The sequence below is a fragment of the Pipistrellus kuhlii genome, unplaced genomic scaffold (assembly GCF_014108245.1).
Source record: "Pipistrellus kuhlii isolate mPipKuh1 unplaced genomic scaffold, mPipKuh1.p scaffold_m20_p_2, whole genome shotgun sequence".
In the NCBI taxonomy this organism is placed as follows: Eukaryota; Metazoa; Chordata; class Mammalia; order Chiroptera; family Vespertilionidae; genus Pipistrellus; species Pipistrellus kuhlii.
This window is the reverse complement of record NW_023425515.1, coordinates 91,446,825-91,467,107: the sequence shown is the minus strand read 5'-3', so window position 1 is coordinate 91,467,107 and position 20,283 is coordinate 91,446,825. Positions and strand designations below refer to the sequence as shown.

At 40.7% G+C, this 20,283-nt stretch overlaps 2 protein-coding genes across 3 annotated transcripts in view; one reads left to right on the top strand and one right to left on the bottom strand.

Moving 5' to 3' along the window:
* Positions 1 to 6,457, top strand: part of MED12L (mediator complex subunit 12L) — a 353,473-nt gene extending 347,016 nt beyond the window's left edge. For both annotated transcript variants that reach the window (XM_045584086.1, XM_045584085.1), the window contains exons 43-44: positions 502 to 583; positions 2,858 to 6,457. In XM_045584086.1, coding sequence (XP_045440042.1) covers positions 502 to 583; positions 2,858 to 2,910 — 135 coding nt within the window. In that variant the 3' untranslated portion in view covers positions 2,911 to 6,457. The remainder of the gene's footprint in view (positions 1 to 501; positions 584 to 2,857) is intronic.
* Positions 6,458 to 6,465: 8 nt separating this feature from the next.
* Positions 6,466 to 20,283, bottom strand: part of IGSF10 (immunoglobulin superfamily member 10) — a 28,847-nt gene continuing 15,029 nt past the window's right edge. Inside the window, exons 4-6 of the mRNA XM_036443862.2 lie at positions 15,310 to 19,638; positions 13,742 to 14,642; positions 6,466 to 8,684 (exon numbers count right to left, since the gene is read on the bottom strand). Coding sequence (XP_036299755.1) covers positions 6,776 to 8,684; positions 13,742 to 14,642; positions 15,310 to 19,638 — 7,139 coding nt within the window. The 3' untranslated portion in view covers positions 6,466 to 6,775. The remainder of the gene's footprint in view (positions 8,685 to 13,741; positions 14,643 to 15,309; positions 19,639 to 20,283) is intronic.

The window sequence follows — 20,283 nt, the reverse complement described above, 5'->3', positions numbered from 1 at the left end:
GCTGAGAGTAATGGACCTTCCTCCTCCACCCAGTGGGAGGCTCAGTCCTGAGAGTCCGGACCTAGGGCCTGCTCTGCCTCCGCACATCCCTGCCGTTCATGCTGGGCAGGCAGGGCCTATGGTGCCTGAACAGATCCCCGACCAAAGCTTGCATTTCACCAATGAAAATGGCTTCTAATCTGGTGATTCTGAAATAGGCCAGCTGATGAAGGGAGAGATAAGAAGGACATTTGAGCCACTGGCTCACTGCTGCAGTATGGGCTCCCTCATCAGGTCTCTTCAAATAATTGCCAAGTAACCACGTGGAGAGGGCTTTTAAGTGGATTGGGCACTTCAGATGGTCACTAGATGGACGCCAGGATGTAGGAGAAAATCAGTGAACACACTCTGGCCTGGCACCTTTGTCCTGGAGTAGTTGAAGACGGTCTGGCCCTGGGAGTCAGTCTCTGTGTCCTGATGGGCACCCGGGGCTGACTCCCTCTTTCTCCTGTCACATTGCAGTTTCCCAGGCAAGGCTTGCAGCAGACACAGCAGCAGCAGCAGACGGCTGCCCTGGTGCGGCAGCTCCAGAAGCAGCTCTCCAGTAAGTACCCCTCTGGCTGGGACAGATGATTCCTGGGAAACTGAAAACAGGCACACAACAAAACACAGGCTGGCTCCTCAAAAACTGCAGTCTTCCTTGATACCATTTCATCTTTGTTTAGTCTACAGTGTTAAGGTGGTTTTTTTTTATTTGTTTTGGTTTGAATGCTACTTTTCCTAGAAAAACCCCAATCTTTTTTGTTTTTTGTTTTTGTTTTTTAGTTCAGTGAAAATGTTTTCCCATTGCTTTCAGTTGAACCTGGAAATATTTCTTTTCATTTGGGGACCGCTGTGGAGCTGCAAGTGCCCTTTTTATAAAGTTGGAAGGTTTAAAGAGCAACTCAGTGGATGTCTCAAGTGTACTGATGGAGGAAGTTATAGATAGAGGGAGGCCAGCATTAGACCTATCTCCTGGTCACAGGGCGGTGGCTGTTTTCACCACTGCACCATCCTACTTTCCTGACAACTCAGACGCATCAGACCTGTACCACCACCACAGGCAGTGAGCCTCAGCAGTTCTTCCTGGTGGTCCCGCCTGCTGTGTGGGCTGATGTTTTAATAGTGCTGCCTCTAGAGTGTAACCACTCACCCCCTGAGCTCCTTCGTGTGGATGCCAGTGGGAGCTCCCATGACTCTATCACCCTGTGTTGGCTGCAAGTGCAGGAAATTCATTAGCAACGGGAGCCAGCCCTCTGGTGCAGAGTATTGGCTGGAAGTCAGGGGACCTAAATCTGGTGCCAACTCTACCATTGTTATCTGGATCATGCGGTTTCTCACCCATGGGTGAGGAGAGGAGCAGGTTCTCCTGGTCCTTCCCGGTTACGTGCTTCTGGGCTGCAGAGTTGAGCAGCCCTGCGACAAGGAGGTGCTGCGAGGAAGAAGCCAGTTTCCCACTGCGGGCGGGCAGCTTGTTTCATCTGGCTTTTCGGCCTGGCAGCTGAGCCCTTCAGGGGAGTACCCCTCCTGACCTGGTGTCTTTCTCAGGATGTAACCAAGACCTTTGTCCCCCTTTAAAAACATTTTCCTCTTATAGCCTCATTTAGTTTCAGTTGAATTGTGTAAGTCAATCCTCTTTTTCAGCTGCTATTTAATGGTGGGGTCTACACAACAAACATGTGGTTAAAATATTGTTGCTCTGTTAATTCTGGAGGTCATATTTTTCATTGCTAAACAGACAGCATCATTTTACGGACAAGACCAATGTGTTTGTTTTAGATTTTTCCAATGTTTAGAAATATGTACCAGTGATTTTCATATGTATTGCCTATTTAGGGAGCACATCTCCTCTTATTTCCAGTTTTCCAGAGCTCATGCAATGCAGCTTTAAAAAAAAATTATTTTATTTTTTCCACCACCATTGATCCCATCTGCCCTCACCTCCGACCAGCCATCCTTTATGGAGCACTTTCTTGGACCCAGGCACACTGTGACTTCACTTGTATCCAATCACTTAATTCCTAAACCACCCCATGAAGTTAGATACTGTCACTGTTCCAGTTATAGACGAGAAAACAGCTAAAGGGTAAGGGACAAGCTGGGGCAGAGCTCATACACCGCATCACCACACAGGCCTAGCCTGTTCCCGTGCGGTGAGCTTTACTGAGCTTCACAGGTTGACAAACTGGAGGCAAGAGCCACCACTGAAAAAGGTTATGACTCACTTTATTGCTTGGTCTGGAACCGAGCCTGCAGTGCTCTGAAGCCTCTGAAGGTGGGTGCACACTCTGCCACCTCCTTGGTTGAATAATGACAACTAAGCTGAGCTGCCCCTGCACCCTCAGAGGGTTCTTTTCCTATCACACCTGAAGAACAAGCCTCTGTATTGAACAATCCCACAAGAGTTGTGCGAGCAGCAGCTGTTCTCATCCTGTTTCTTTCTTTGTACCTACTATTTTTCAAGCTACTTTTCTCATCTCATAATGTGCATGTTAAAGCAGAACTATTGGTGTGTTTTTATAAAAATTGTGAGCACTTTCAATGTTTTGTGATACTTAGAGTCCTTTTGTAAGTTAGTATCGAGTTGTTTCTCCGTTCAGAGGTAGAGACCAATACCCTCGTCTGAGCCTTGTGCTGGCAGGTGGGACTCAGGTGAGCTGGGCCCACTGAGGAATGAATTCAGCTGCAGTGCTTACACTCTGCCACTGGAGGGCTCCAGGCCAGCGCTGTGCTCCTGGCCAATCAGTCAGGCTGCTATTGAGAAGTGACAAGGGCGTGGCATCTATCTGTAGCATAATTTTGCACCTACAATTTTAATTGTATTTCTTTTTCTCCTTAGATAACCAGCCACAGCAAGGAGTGACTCCCTATGGTCACCCTTCACACTTCTGAATCTGGAAGAGGACAAGACATGAAGTTTTATGTTTGCACTGAAAAACAGAAATCAGATTTAATGCATTCGTCATCTTTAGAAATGTCCCTTTGTTATTTCAATTATTTGAAGTTTTGTTTATGTTTTATGCTACACTTGTACAAAGGTGTTTAAATGTTTAAACAAAAAGCAAAGGAGGAGGTGTGGTTTTGTTTTGTTGCTTTCAGCTTTAAAATAGGTTTTAAAATGTGGATCATGCAGGCCTACTCCAGAGAGAGTTTGGTAGCAGACTTTTTAATATTGGTGCTTTTTTGAATCTCATAGAAAGAATGAATTATGGTAAATATAATATATTTATATATTCATTAATGATGTTTTTTTCTTTTCAAACTGTGCTGGACCAAACTACTGATTTGAAAGTCATATCAGTTTGTGACAGAAAAGTGACCCATTTATTCTGCATTCACCTTTGATGGTGAAATGGACATTTATTCGCATCACTCTAGTTTGAAATGTTTGTAACTTCATAAGCACTTTATAAACCTTGTTCTTATTTATATAGGGTTTTTCTTTGCTTTTGTTGTGGTCAAAAGGTGCTGAAACAGATTGTTGCTTAGTACTTAAACCTCTTAGACCAAGAACTTAACCCGGGGCTTCTGTGAGCGATGCCCTAAGGAGGTGGAAGCCCGCTGGAAGTAGCTGTACTCAAATTTGTTTTCAGTAACAAGGCCGTTGACCAGAGTCTGTGAAGATACAACATGGAAATACTAAAGGCCCCAACAAACCATGGTGGAATTGTCCAATTATTTATTGCCAGATTTGGCAAAAATGACTGTGTCCAGTTTTGGTTCTCCTGAATCTTAATGCCAACTGGAGAGAAAGAAGGTTGCAGCTGGTATGAGATTCCACAGTGCTCAAACTTGGCATGGTTTCTAGAGAATTTGGCCCCCAGTCCAGAAAGCTCTGGTTTTCATAAAAGATGTATTTGCTGTTTATTTTATATGGTAAGTATTTGCTATTTTGAATTTAATTATTAATGTTGGTTTCCAAATTGGTTGTGTATTGCATATTCTGGTATTTATAAATTGGTGCAAAAGCACAAGTAAAGTAAATTATACATCAAATTTATTATAAAAAAATAGTAACTATTTTAACTTTGTTCAAGTATGTGGTAATTTGCTCCTATTAGAGTAAAAAAAAAAATACAGTAAAGTATCAGTTTGTGTAATTTAAGAGTATTCCATATAATATTTTTTTAGATTTAGATGCATAAAATTTTGAATGTGAAAATTGCAGGGCATTTAAAAACATATGAGGGATATTTTCCCATGTTCTGCGTTAATTCATTTTCTTTTGCCATGATTTCACATGTCATGTAGTTGCACATACTGTGAATAGATTTGTCTATAATGAGCAAACCATGTAGAACTACTTCTTTTGAATGTAACTAGTACAACTTTAGTAGATCACTTCCTTTGCAAAGCATTATATAAATAATTTATACCTTCCTAGGTGAGTTACTCATTGCAAAGTTTGACTCATGCAAATGACCTCAAATGTATGTCCGCTTACTTTGCTGTGGCAGCATCCCTGTGAACTGCTTTGTACACTGTGAAACCAGTTTACTCCGGCCTGCTCATTTCATGTTTACTCTGGGCTGGAAAAGACTTTGCCAAAACATGAAGGACCATTCTTTTCACTAGATTAACATATTCAACCTGCTTTATATCAGGCTGTTTCCCCCCCTCAAGAATCATCTTTAGAGTCCATGATATTATTTTTCTTCAAGTAGCATATCCGTAAAATGACTGCCTTGGCTAGACAGCCGAACATGAATGCTGTGCCAGGAAAGAGTCATTTTCTGCCCCGATTGCCATTTTCTTTCCTCTTGAAAATTATTGGCATTTAAAATCTCAGTTTTCTGTTGGAACCATATATTTTTGTAGCTCAGTATTGCAAACAGCAGTAATACTATTTCAAGAATGAGTGTTATAACTGCATAGCATTCGTATGCACTTTATATTTTGCAGAACTTACTGAAATTAATTTATTAATCATTTGCACTTGAAGGCTGTGGATGTACATTTTTGTTATGTGTCCTTTTTAGGTGGGGAAGCTAAGTCATGGTAAGGCTTCCAAGATTCTATGGAAAGTTGAGGAAAAAACTAAAGCTGGTTTCTCCCTATGCATAATAAAATGGCAACTGGAAACTTTAATCTAGTCTCATCATAGTAACTCCCACTTAACCCTCTATCCTGAGAAGTTTCTTTTCTTTTTTCTTTTTTTTTTTTTTTTTTAGCAAATGCATTAGTTTGCATTAAATGGTTACAAGGGAAAGTCCTGTCCTTTGACAGAAGCTAGTAATTTATTTCATAAAATAAAAGAAATTATCTTAGAATAAATGGAAACCCCCACCCTTTTAAATATAAGACCTTGAAATATTCAATAGAATGGAGTTGGACATAAGAAGCCCTTAGACATACCGTTTACACTGTAGGCTTGTTCCTAATAGAGTTGCATTTGTCATGTTACTTACTCCTCTTGGTCCAGAAGTAGAAGATCACTGTTAGAATGAATATCCTATGACTTATTTCAGCCGTGGGATCCCAACCTCAGAGATAGCAGCAATCGTCTCTTAGGTGGGGCCAGCTGAAAGTGGGTGTGGTGAAAACACAATGAAGTGAGCTCCCCCATATATCTCAGATGATTGGTGGGAGCTGACATCGTTCTCAGTTTGGGTACTGAGATATCTGAGCAAGACCTATGGCAATTTCTTTTTTATCTTATTAAGGCTCCTATAATTCTTCTTAAATAATAGGCAAATATTTGAATAGATGCTGGAGAAATTACATTGGGAAATCCCAGCCTCTATAATTAGAAAAGATGAATCATATTGTTCCCCCAAATTAATTCAGGTTGAATTAAGCAAGTAATATAAATAAATTGAGTAAATTACAAAAGGCACATTTTGGGTACAGTTGAAGAAATTTTAAGTACAGTGAAACTTCATTATATGATTAGATCTAGAGCTTTCCTAAACACTTACCTGTTGCATAAAGGATTCCCATTTAATGAAATTAAATGTTCATAAAGCATTATTTCCTTCTCAGAAACTTTTCTTTGTGACAGCTCCAAACCAGGGTACCTGAGCTGGATTTTGAAGCTATAAAGAAGTTTCGTTGTATTTTTAAAACATTTTAAGTGGATTTATTTAGACAAGGATGTAATCAACCCCTTTTCACATTTTTGATGTATAGGTGTTGAGTTGCTTTTTACATGTTGGAAAAGTTAGCCTGCATTTCTTTTTAAATTCAGTCATTAAAGCATCCTTGTATTCCCCATCTATGAAAAACTTCAGTGTGCACAAGATAATAAATCATCACCAAAACAGTTAAGTGCTTGTTTTATGTAGGCTTTAGTAAAATATTTATAAACCAACCACAAAATATTTATACATCAAAATGGCAAATTCACATCAAGATAAAAAATTTAATCTTTTCCATTGTCTGTTGTCAGTGCCATGCCTGTAACATTGACAGAAGGTGGACACTAGGGAACTGGTAATTTTTTTTAAAAAAGTCAATTTAATGAAGAATTCAGGTACATTAACCATTTGTTGTTTTATAGTGGATAGTTTTCTCTTAATGTTCATTGTTATTTGTTGGCAAAATAAAAGTGCCTTAAGTTAAAAATTTGTTTTGAGATCCATTAAAGAAATCAGTTCATAATGCATATATTTACAAGTCTTTTTTTGCATGTCCATGATAAATTTAACATTGTAAATGTATTTAAATTCATTTACATGCCTATGGCTGCCTTTGATTAAACTTCTTCCAAAAAAGTAAACTGTCCAGATGTTGACTATTCAAGAAATGTTATTTTATGTCAGATCACTTGCACATAAGTTGTTGCAAAATCACTACCAAGTGTGTTCTTTGCTGTGCACTTATATATCCCGGAATCTGAGCTTTGAGGGTTCTGAATGAATAGGGTGCCTTGTGGGTGGAAAAGCTCGGTCCCATGTGACCTCCCTTTATTTTTCATTGATATCAGGGAGTGGTCAGGCATCTCCCAGGTGATTTCTGGCTTGGGCACTCCCAGGGCCACACAGTGGAGCTGAATGGCTGCCCCTGTGCTTGCAAGGATGCTCCTGGGTGGGCGATTTGTAATTCGGGGAGGGTAGGCTACAACCAATACTGGAACAGTAACCAGTGCGTGGCCAACACTGTTTTGAGCCTTGCAGATATAGTTTCCTCTGTCATGAGCTGTTGCTTCTTTGATGACTAGTGTGCCATTTTCATGCAATATGTATTTTCCACTAATTTGAGGCCTGTCTATTACATGACTACTTGGTACAGTCCACTTGATATCTGGCTTAGGGCTTCCATCTGACACACAGTGCAATGAGAGAGAGTCCCCACTGATGCCATAAACTGTTCCCAACGCATTGGTAAGAATAACTGGCTTCTGGCCAATTTCTAATACAATTAATTTCTCAATATAGCCAACTTTGTTTCTTGCCCCACACCGGTATTTTCCTGCATCATCCCGAGTTGTTTTATAAATCACAAAAGAACCATTGCTTGCTATCTGATATTGAGGATTTTGTGGTCCCCTGGAAAATACTGTGCCGTTTGGTAAAACCCAGATTATTTCAGGTAGTGGGTTTCCATCAACAGAGCAGTTCAATGCTGTGGGTTTTCCAACCTGGGCAAATATTTTTTCATTAAATGGATTTCTGAATGTTGGTCTTCTCAGCATTTCCAGTACTTCCAGCTGTATTACCAGCACACTCTTTCCTCCTTCATTCTGAGCCACACAGGTAAACTCAGCTGAATCTGAATGCCTCACATTTCTAATTTCCAAGGTTCCATTTTTATGGACCGTAATTCTGCTTCCATGGTATGGGGCGGTGAGGAAGATGTTGTCTGGCATGATCCACGTGATTTGGGGAGATGGTGTCCCTTCAGCTCTGCAATCAAAGTGCTTTTTGGAATGCCTCACTGCGGTGGTTTTGATGACAGTTTTGTTGGTATACAGACCATTGATTAGCGGCGGCCTAGAGACAACTTCCAGCTTATACATTTTGGTGTCATCCCCACTGGGATTCTGGGCCACACACACATACTCTCCAGAATCGAGCAGTTTGACATTGTTGATGGACAGAGACCCATTGGCATGAAATGTGTACCTATTTTTTGAGAATGAAATCATATCCCTGGAAGGCAGCAGCCAAAATACTTTTGGTTTGGGTTCCCCAACAACCTCGCAGTCAAAGGTGGCTGTGTCTCCAGCCCTGACTCTTGGTTTGGCCTTGAAACCCTGCTTGATCCGTGGGGCGGCAGTTATGACCGTTAGGTGGACCTTCATTTCATCCTTCCCTACAGTGTTCTGAGCATAGCAAGTATAATCCCCTGTTTCTGCTACCCCAACCCTGTGGAAGTACAAGGTTCCATTGTCGAAAAGATTATACCTCCTGGTATGCCGCCTGTTGTCATCAGCTTGCATTGCATTATTTATCACCGTTCCATCGGGCAAACTCCAGGATATCTGGGGTGCTGGTGAGCCAGAAGCCTTGCAATCAATTTGGAAGTCTTTCCCATGAAACACTTGCATTTTAAAATGTTGCTTGTGATCAATTTTGGCAGGTCTCAGCTTTAGGCTAACATGCATCAGTATCAGATCATCCCCTATTTTGTTTCTTGCCACACACAAGTAGTCGCCACCATCTTTTTCTGTTACTGATCCAATAAACAGGGATCCATTTGGGTAGACGTGGATTCGACTGCCCATTCTAAGGAGAGAAGAATGATTCAAGTGTGAAGCTATTAGCAGGGGACAGGGAATAGAGGAGTTGTCTTATTGGCACTTAACTTTATAGACATTTTTAAAAATTGTTACAATAAAACTATAATCAGGACTAGCTTATTCACTGTCTTTTAAGCCAGTTACTAAAAGATAAAATTATCTGATTGAATAGGTACAATTTAGAGCAAATAAGTAGTACTTATCAGATGGACTTCAAATGAATCTCCTTTACATGATGAATTTTTTAAAAATTACAACAGTGTAAAAAATGCTACTAATAGTGGAGTCCCAGACACATCTTTTTTGAACATTTTACATATCAAATTTATATATATATAGCTAATATGCTAAGTGTCCCTCTGTCCATCAGACTGCTTGCTATGACGTGCACCGACCACCAGATGGCAGATGCTCAACACAGGAGGTGCTGTGATGTAAACTGGCCATTTACAGAGAAATGACAGACCCCCCCAACACTCCACTTCCCCCAGGTGGGATACAGGCCCTGCCACCACACTGGAACAACAGCCCACCAAATTGCAGCCAATGCTGCAGAGACCCTATGGCCATCCCGGAAACGGTGGGTATGGGCCTTGGTAATAACATCACATAGCAATGCCCGCTTCCTCTCCCTATTAGCCTCTTTGTAGTTTCTTCAGCCCAGGAACATAACTTGCTTTATAGCCAGGTAGAAACATTTTACACTTTAACCAAATGTTTGTGAAGGATTTTCCCATGCCTTATCTCATTTGATCCTCACAGAAGTCCTGAAATAAGTAGTTAGGAGAATTGGGGTGGAATCCTATTTTCATTAGCTGGAAAATGGAGATTTAGAAAGTTTAGAAACGACTCAACTGAAAAGAACTAAGAAATGGTGGACCTTGAAAATAATAACCAGGTTTTCTCACTGCACAGAATATAATTAAACACTGTTGCACTTAAATATTTCACCCTTTGTTCTCTCTGCATGGTCTACAATTATAATCTGCTTTGTGTTGATATTTACCACTGTATTGCTGACAATTACCTGAAAGAGAAGTTGGGGTGCTTCACTAGGCTGGAAAAAAATTTAGCTACCTCAGAAAGCAGGTCTAATTAAGCAAGATTATTCTATATATATAAAAGGCTAAGTTGACTTGCATATGCACAATACATATAAAGTTCTCGCTGGTGCCAATCGCACATGTGTGTTTCAATCTGTCATTGTCGATCATGAATTAGGTTGACACTTCTATTATAGAGAAAGGGTGCATAGCGATATTAAAATATTTCTTTTAATTAATTTTTTTCAATGTGCACAAATTCATGCAGTAGGCCACTAGTTATTCTATAAGATGTCAGTAAAAAAACTTTCTTGTTAGAAAAGATGTCAGGTTATATCGGGTCTAGTAATAATTAATGTCGTTTTTAAACATTCATTTAAAATCTTGCTTGGCGTTGACTTGTATTGACATAACCTCCAAACACGTGGTATCTACAGAACGTGTGAAGTGCAATTAACAAGTTTGCTTGAAAAAGTTTGTGTTTGGTTTGGTTTTTGTTGCAAAACTAGGGCTAAGAAGATGGCGGATGAAGAGCATATTCGGCACTGCATGCTTTACGAGTTCCAATTAGGAAGAAAAGCAAGTGAGGCTACAAAAAACATCTGTAGTGCTCTTGGTCAAGATGCAGTTAGCGCCAGAAAATGCCAGCGTTGGTTTGAGAAATTTCGCGAGGGAAATTTTTCGTTAGATGACAAGAGTGGTCGAGGCCGTGTGTCCAATTTTGATCAAGAAGCTCTTCAAGCTCTTTGGGTGCAAAATCCTCAAAGTACCCAACAAGAGCTTGCGACAACTTTAAATTGTTCACAAAAAACAATTTCCAATCAATTGCGTGCACTTGGCAAAGTCCAAAAGTTTGGACAATGGGTTCCTCATGAGTTGACCAACAACAACCGTAATCAAAGAGTCACAATTTGCAGTTCGCTCCTCTCTCGTCAAAACCGTTTGCCGTTTTTAGAGCAAGTTGTTACCAGAGATGAAGAATGGGTGCTGTATGTTAATTTGAAAAGGCGGCCTCAATGGTTGGACAAAAATGAGGCTCCGCAGCCCACGCCAAAACCTGACTTGCATGCGAAAAAAGTGATGTTGTGTGTTTGGTGAAATTTTAAAGGAATTCTTCATTATGAACTTTTACCATCTAACCAAACCATTACAAGTGCAGTGTATAGTGCCCAATTGGAAAGGTTAGCCCAAGCTTTAAGGGAAAAAGAACCCGCGCTGTTTAATCGGAAGGGCGTAATTCTTCACCACGATAACGCACAATCGCATACTGCAAGAATCACTGCTGAAAAACTGCGCCAGTTGGAATGGGAAGTTCTCCCTCAACCTGCATATTCTCCTGATATTGCCCCTTCCGATTACCATTTGTTTCGTTCTTTGCAAAACTTTCTTCTTGGAAAAAAATTTAATAATGAAGAATGCCTCAAAAATGCATTGACCGAATTTTTTGCATCAAAATCACAAGAATTTTACAACAGAGGGATTAAAATGCTTCCTGAGCGTTGGGCACAAGTAGTAGAAAACAACAGCAACTATATTGTTGATTAAATTTTGTTGTATTGTTTAAATAAATTCGATTTACAAAAGTATTAGAAAACGACATTAATTATTACTAGACCTAATACTTTTTAGGGAGATATTACTTACAAAACATTTAGTTACTTTGCTAGATAAGTTCTACTTTATTATAAAGAGAGAAAATGCCAGTGTAAGGCATATTAGAAGCTTGCTATAGTCTCTGCCCTTTGTGGGGGGCCATAAAGTGAAAAATCCTTGCATTAGGTTGGATTGTAAATAGAGCATCTTTTTTTTCTCTCTGAAGCAACTACACAGCCTGTTATTACCACTATGAGCCCCCAGATGGCAGATCTTTTCTGTTAAAATAAAATTTAGTTTTTCAGGAAGGCCAGTGGATATTGAGTTGGTACTAAAAATGTGATTAACACCCATAGGTGGAAATCTTGTTGCTGTATTTTTTTGTTTGTTTTGTTTTTTCTGCTATTTTTTTTTTTTTGCAACATGAGCTAAATAGGCAAGTGAAACTGAAAAGTATAGACAATCTTTCACTAACAAAGTTTATCAGCCTCAAGTCATTTTGTATTTTCCAGAAAACCTATCTCATTGAACAGAAATGAGAAAACAATAAGAAAAACTCATTTTACTATAGTAAAAACTTTTCTGGTCTGTAAACCAAGGTAGAAATCATAATGGGTACATTTAATAAAGGAAATGGAACTTTCCAGTAACTCTACATTTACTAGTACTTTAAAATATTTAAGAAGTTCCCCCACTATTCAGCTTAAAAGTTGATATTGAGAGAGAATTCATAGCTTACTTTGATCCCAGAGCTGGTTCTCAAACCATGTTTTGTACACTATGCTACATTTTCACCTGCTATCATTCTTGCCTAATCCTTTCTAAAAGCACTGATTCTCAAACTTGGATGCACATTAAAATTAGTGTGTAGTATGAAATAATGTTGATGCCTGGGTCCCTGAAGTTTCTGATTTAAATGGTGTGGAATGTGGCCTTGGCATTTGGAGTCTGAGTTTCCAAATGATTCTGATGTGCAGCGAAGTCCCTTAGTTATTAATGCATTTCCTTCATCACCTATAGCAGAATTATGTGTGACCCAATTTAGGATGCATCCCCATGTGCCTTGGAATTTATTTAAATATTTTAATTTCATAAAAAAGAACTGGCATTCAACATTAATGCAATACTTATAATTACTTGAAAGCAAAAAAGAAAGAAAAATGCTGAGTTACATTAGACGCAAAGACAGATAAAGTATTTGAAATATATGATGGCTATACATATAGTAAGCAAATATATCACTTTTGAAATTTACATTTCATAGCTCAGTATTTTTTTATTTTAAATCTAATTTTAATTAACATTTGACTTATTTGCAAAATTTGAAACTTAACATTTACTTTTGAATTAAAGATCACAAATTCATTAATAATATTCAATACTAACTTATAGTGTGTTAGAAAAATCTATTCAACTCAGCAGGAATATAAATTCATATCTATTATGTTAAATTTAATTTTCATGGTATTCTCTATTAATGAAAAACAAATAGTATCTAAAATATACTTATTCCCATTTTTTGTCATATTATAAAAATCATTGCATAGAGTCATGCAAATGACAAAAATTAGTGAACATAAGTTATAATTATTACTTTTCAAAGATGGTTTAAACTCTATAGAAAATCAGATGAAAATCAGAGTCCACAGGCGGGTAACAGATTGTTAGAGAAAGCGCGAGTCTGAGGGCATCGGAGTGATGGCGTCCTGACCTACTCCACTTTGTGGAGGTCTTCATGCTCTGACTCAGAAAGTGCTTTGCAATTTTAAGACAGATACAGTTAGCACAGATCATACTCAAATTTAAAGTGTTTAACAGGAGAATTTGAAGAGTGAAATAATGGACGTTAACTGATTGAAATGAAAGAATTCTTTTTTTGATCAAAGAATTATAAATACTTTTACACAGTTACCATTTTAAAATTGTCATAACTTGAAAATAAATGAGATTTTTCTATTGTTTCTAACTATATAAACTCAATAAGAAGTTGGCCTTCAGAGTTAGGCAGGTAAAGGTTGGTTTTACATATATAAGGATTAGGCCTCTTTATTTTATTATTTTTTAATTTATTTAAATTTTATTGATTTTTTATAGAGAGGAAAGGAGAGGAATGAGAGCAAGAAACATCAATGAAAGAGAAACATTGATCAGCTGCCTGCTGGCAACCAATGTACATGCCCTTGACCAGAATCGAATCTGGGACCCTTTAGTCTGCAGGCTGACGCTCTATCCACTGAGCCAAACCGGTCAGGGTGGGATTAGGCCTCTTTTGAGAGAGTTATGTTTGTGTGTAGAGTCTAAGCTCAATAAAACTGTTGTCTAAAACTCACTGTGTCACTTTTCCATTTCAGAAGTTGTGCAGTCAAGTAGATAAAGAAGGTAATATCAACACAAAGATGTGGTTTACCTGTGCCATTGGTCCACGAGAGCCTTGGATGGTAGCCTCCAGATTATTTTGGGTTTGGGTTTGCCGATGGCTGAGCAGTTCAGTAGTAATTTGTCCCCAAAATTCACCTCATTCCATGTCTGGGATGTAGATTCTATCCTGGGGATGGTCTCTCGCTCCTCCATTGTGAGAATTACCACCCTTCTGTCGGAGCCAGTGGAGCTGGTCGCAATGCATTCATAAGTGCCCCTGTCTGAAGAGGCTACATTTCTTATATACAGCGTCCCATTGGGAAATAAGAACAAGTTGGAATTAATAAACTGTAGTGGTTTCACTTCAGTGCCATCAGAGAGAACCCAGTGAACACTGGGCTGAGGAGTTCCTTTTGCAGTGCAGGGCATTTTCAAACTTTCACCCCACGTCCCTGCAATGACCTGCCTCCTTTGCTCTAGAATGACAGGCGGGGCGGCAATGACTTGCATTTTAACCAGCAGTGAATCCTGGCCAGCGGAGTTGCTGGCCATGCATTTGTAATAGCCCCGGTCATAAATGCTGAGACTGCGGATGACCAGTGTTCCGTCAGATGTCACCAGGGCCTGCTCAATCTTTTTGGATGATTCTGAGACTACTGTTTGGTTTGGGAGAATCCAGGAAATCGTAGGCATTGGCCTACCTTCAGCTCTGCACTGCAGTTCCACGGTGCTTCCGGAATGGACTGTGATCTCCTTGGTAGGTCTCTCCAGGATCCTGGGGGGATAGGAGACCACGGACAAGGTGACATGAAGATGGTCTTTGCCAAATGAATTGGATGCTGAGCACAGGTACTGTCCCCGGTCCTGAATGTCCACCCTCCGTATGGACAGGGTGCCATTGGGGAGCACCTGGAACCTGCTGCTCTGTTTCCTTGTAGACAAATCAAGTCCTGGAAGGAGAAAGCCACAGGTCATCCAAGTTCAGATAGAAAACAAATTGTTCAAGTGGACGTCTCAAGAGGAAAGCTATCTTTTTGTTAGGCTACCGAGAACAAATATATTTAAAAGTAGGATACCTAGATGTCACATTGCTACAATTATTCCTAGATTTTTTTTTTTTAATCCCCATAGCTTTCATTAAAAAGCTCAATGGTTCAATAAAATGACAATTACCTCTTTTTCAAATCATTTTTATTTGGATCTGCTTTAAGAGCATTTAAAAAAAAAATGTTCCTAGTTAACATGTTTTAAAACCTTCTAATGAGCAAAAAGGCCATGTAGCAAATGTCAAATGAGTATAGTACCGTATTTTCTGGCATATAAGACAACCCCCCTAATTTTACAGTTAAAACATAGGTTTAGGCCTATATTCACTGTACAAGACTACCCCCCACTTCCGAAGCAACACCAGTTCTTTTTTTAATAGACCGCCTCTCTGACTCTGGCCAATCTGAGCAGGCTTTTTTTCATTTCAAAAATTGTCTTATATGCCAGGAAATACGGTAATGATTTCAGTATTTTGGAGAAACTTGAAGCTGATTCTTTGGATGTGTAACCCTGAAACATTACACACTCTTTCGTTTGTTTCTTAACTAAAGAGGACAAACGTTTAAATACCTAATGAGACTCTGGTCCAGTGGATAGTAGGCAGCGGGTTTCCCACAGCCTCACAAGGAAGAAAGGCATCTGAGTTGGCCGAGACAGTAAAACTTGCTGCCTTTCCTCCAACTATTCTGGGCCTTTCAAATAATTTCCTAGACAAGGGCTCAACAGGAAGAAGCTCAGGAGTTGTTAATTTTTGAGCTGGTGTCTTATCGGAGCCACTCTTTGCAGTTTTCTGTTGGTCCCAATTTGAAGCATGAGTGTTGTCCTCTGGCAAGCCTGGAGTAGGCAGCATGCTCACTCCTGGCTTTTTGCCTTTTGGGGCAATTTCCAGGTAGGACTTATTCCAAAAGTGGTTTTCTGATCTGAGAGTAGGAGACGACTTAGAGTTCTGTGGTTTAAACGTTGTTAGTGTTGGCATAGGAGTAAAAGGTGCCAGACTAGAGTAGATAAAGTAGGTGGTTCCAAATGTGAACTTGGCATTTGGATGAGCCTTGGGAGATGTTGTTACCTCTGCTGCTAATTGCTGTGGATTGGCATTGTGACTTGAAGGTTCAGGCAGCTGGAACATTGTATTTGTCTTCCTCTGGAAAAGGGGAGTTGCCACTGCGTTTGGATTACTGGAGGGAGGGGACGAGAAGACTGGCATTGGAGTGGCACTGCTGCTTAGGAGCGGTGGCACGGCTGGGTGTCCAATGAGTGTGTTCCCGGCTGTGGTCCTCTGGTGCAGTGTGCTGGACAAAGTGCTTTCAGGAGCAGTTGTCCTCTTCAAAGTCTGAGTAGTCTCTTGGGATGCTTCTTCAATTGCAGCTGTCCTATTAAGTGTTCTTGGATAAAGATCAGCTGTGCCTGCCATTCTCTTGGTGTTTTCTGGGCGGGGATGAGTGAAAGTAGAGATACTGGGCTCAGCTGCAGTTTCCATGGAGGTTGGAGCAGGGAGCATCGCAGTAGGGGGCAAAGTGAAGCCAGAACTCAGGCTGGCAGAGCGGTCTGGGTCCTTCCTGCTTGGAGGCTTCTTTTTGCTTTGTACTTCTGTGCTGGTTACTTGGGTTTTATTAATATTGATAGGAGCAGGGGCAGTAAGAGGACTCATCAGCGTGGCTCTTTGCACTGACATGAGTTTTGTACTGGGCTCCTTGCTTGAGCTACTACGAAGTGTTGGGGAAACGGGTGGGAAGGGCAGCTCTCCCTCTGCAGAAAGACTTCCGGGATGGTGTATAGGAGTGGCACTGTGGAGGGCAGTAGCCAGTGTTACAGATGGGATTTGCATCACATTTGCTGAGTGTGCTGTGAAGTGAAAAGGGGAAACGTTATCTGTGGGTAAAGCGGGAGATGTTTGAGAAAGCATTGTGGCTGTGCTTTCTTGTGAACCAAATGCATGCTGACTCTTTAAGCTCCCTGTTTGGATATAGTTATTTACAAAGATCTGATTCAAGGGAATTTTCCTTCTTGAAAGTCTTGTGAGGGCTCTAGTCACAGGCATAGATGGTTCAGTGGTAGGCCCTGGAAGTGGCGATGTAATCATTGAATCTTGTTTAGCTTCACTAATGTTAGACACACTTAGGTAACCACCATCTATTCCATGAGTTTTTTCCATAGTTACGGATGTTGGGGCATGAGTCATGGCTGTACCAAGTGGAACCATTTTGGTACTTTCAGCACTGAAGTCTTTTACTGTGGGTGGTGTTTTCTCAATAACTACATTTGCTTTGCTACCAGGTAGCAATGATGGACTAAAGTTGTAGACTAGGATTGTAGGCTCGGCTGCGATGACCCTGGCAATGTCAGCTTTGGGGAGGGTGATGGGAGAAGAAGTTGAAGAAGACAAGGTTGCTCCCTCAGAGGTGGGAGTGGTGAGCTTCTCTTTGGGAGCACAGGATGGGCACACGGCTCTGAGCTCTGTGGTACTCTCTTCAGAAGACCCCCTGGATGGTGGCCTCACAAAGCCATGTCTGTGCCGTGGAAGGACTGGGGTTCTGTATGGATGGATAATTCGTCCTCGCCCCCAAATTTTCCTCCGTCTGCCAAAGCGTCTGGACAGTGGGGTGTTAGTTGCATTATTCCTAGGGATCTGTAACTGAGAGTGAGCAGCACTGTATGGGACTGAAGAGAGCCTTGAGGTGGTAAGCTTTTGAGTCATGTGAGAATTGAAGTAACTGCTTCTGAGTTCACTTCTTCCTGTTACAGATGGCTGGTGACCATTCGTGGCATTTTCTGATCTTAAGACTATACCAGTTTTGCTATTAGCATTACTAAGCATTTTGGCATTGACATCTTTGATCTTCATCCTCACTGTTATTGGAGGTGCACTTTGCGAATGCTCTCTTCTCCTCCCCATGTCATCAGCTTCCTGAAATCGAGTTATCTCAGGTAGTAGAGAAAAGACAGTGGATACGTGTTGTTTGTTTGTGTCTTGCATTTTGCTTGATGTGGTTGGGTTTATGTTCCTTGACATGGCTGTAGCTTCAATAGTAGTAGATAGTTTAAAATCTATTTGTTTTTCAGGTGGTGGCAACTGTGGACTGACAACTGGGGAGACTTCAGTACCAGTAATTATAGTTGCCACAGGGCTATCAGAGGTTTTTCTGGAACCATCAGGCACTGTCCTTTCCAGAACACTGGGCACTTTAGTTGTGAGGACCATAAATTCCTCATCTGGAGGAAGCATGCCTGAAGAGTCTCCTTCCTCATCAGGTATTTTTAGGAGTTGGGTGACCAGTGGAGGCGGCCCCACTGTGGAATTTTCTTGATTCTGTGGCATTGTCTTCTTTTTAGCTTTCTCCAGAAGTTCTGCCCAGTGCCGTGGGTCAATTCTCTGAGCAGAGGGTGTGAATTGCCTCCTATGCTCCCTGAAACGTCGATTTGTTGAGTCTCCACGCCGCCAATGTCTGAAATCCCGATATTTGTGCTTCTTACTTGTGCTCAAGACTCGTTTTCCAGCCTCGCCTCCCATTGGAGCAGATGTCAGGAGTTGGGCAGCTGGTGGGTCCTTCAGGTGCACAGTGGGATCAGGCTCATCAAATCCAGATCCATCCATTTCTATATTATGCTCCACTGGGCTTGGCCCTTTTATTTTGACTGAAACTTGATTAATCAAAAAGTCGACCCCTGATGGGTTGGCTGCAACACAACGATAATAACCCTGGTCTTTTTGGGTGATTTGTAATATTCGCAGTGTGCCATTGAGAATCTGTTTCTCTCTTGAGGACTGAGAGAGCACAGTGTTTCCTGGGAGAACCCAGCTAACAGAGGCATCAGGAACACCAGTGGAATGGCATGGAAGATCAAGTGTTTCACCAATGAAAACGGTAAGATGAGCCCCGTTTTCATGAGAGGGTTCTGTGTAGGGCTCTACCACAGTAATCCTATAGGTGAGAATATCTGCATCAGCATCATTGGTGCTTATGCAGTTGTAAATGCCTGTGTCAAAACTGTCAGCCATCTGGAGTTCCAGTTTTCCAGTTTTGTCTATTAAGATTCGTCCATCTTCACTAATGTAAGGGGCTCTCACTTTACTCCCATCAGCCAGAAGCCACTCCAAATGTGGGGAGGGGTCTCCTTGGGCTGGACAGTCTAACTCAATGGTCCCACCAACCAAAACAGTGTGTTCCAGCTTGGTATTGTTATTCCTGAGAATCATGGTCCATTTGTGTCTTACTGACCCCAACTCTGTCCGTGGTAAAGTGACCTGAGCATCACTGGAGAACTGGATCTGCAATGTATTGAGTGTGGTGGCAGTTCTGTTTAGCTGCAAGGAAATTTGATCTTGCATCAACCAAGGAGGATCTGCTCTGAGATCAGCCTCTATGTTGGTAAAGATGTCTTCAGGCTTAGGAGCCTTCTGTTTATACTGGTAGTGGAGCTGTGGTGTTTCAGTGACCAAGTGGCTCCTTTCTAGTATCAGAGGAGAGTCACTGTACAAAGCCAGAATTTGCCACACTGGCTGAATGTGAGTGTACTCTATGTTACACACCAGAAATGTAGAAAATGATGTATTTAGCCTGATGTAGTAATTGTCTTCAGTGAATGCAATAGATGATGTCCTTGATGGCTTTTGGATATTGCAGGCCATGTTAGCTTCATTCCCAGACTGGTCTGTCACATTCAAAATAAGGGAGCCAAAAGGTGCCATGAAATTTTGGGGAGAGATGGGCACAGAACTGCTGTCTTCCACAGTAGTCCAGTTCTTCAGTTTCAGAGATGGATCAATCGTTGGCTTGACACACAGGAAAGCTGCAGCTGGGACTGTAGCCAAGGGCTTGCCTTTAGAGGTCCTGGGGTTCATGCAGAGTGGACATTGCTGAGAACTGGAGAGACTTCTGTCTTTTTTGCATTTTATTATATCTAGGAAAAATGACAATTGAATTATTGCTGGTTGTGGTCTCTGAATTAATATTTGAACATTTTGAAGCAATAACTTCTACTAGAATTTAAAACAACAATTTGGAAATTTTGATGTTTAATAGGAAGTTTAATTTTTTTTATCCTTGGGTTGATTTCTAAAAAAATAAATAAATAAATAAATAAAAAAAATTATCTATATATGCTGCCATAACATTATATTCATAGGCACAAATACTTTTGTCTGTCTTGTAGAAAATGCCTGATACATCTGTGATACTCAATAAGTATTAGTTGAATAAAGTCTTGGGGAAACTAAATGACATGCTTATGTTTGTTACTTTTTTTTATTAACAGTCATTTAGTTCTATTTCCTCATTTTAATGTTTTGAGTCATAGAACTTCATTGTCCTTTAAAAGATAACATATTTGATAAATTATAAGTCCTTGGATATCATTAAAAACCCAAGATACTGCTGAAACCAGTTTGGCTGAGTGGATAGAGTGTCCACCTGTGGACTGAAAGGTACTAGGTTCAATTCCAGTCAAGGGCATGTACCTTGGTTGCGGGCACATCCCCAGTAGAGGGTGTGCAGGAGGCAGCTGTTCGATGCTTTTCTCTCATAGATGTTTCTAACTCTATCCCTC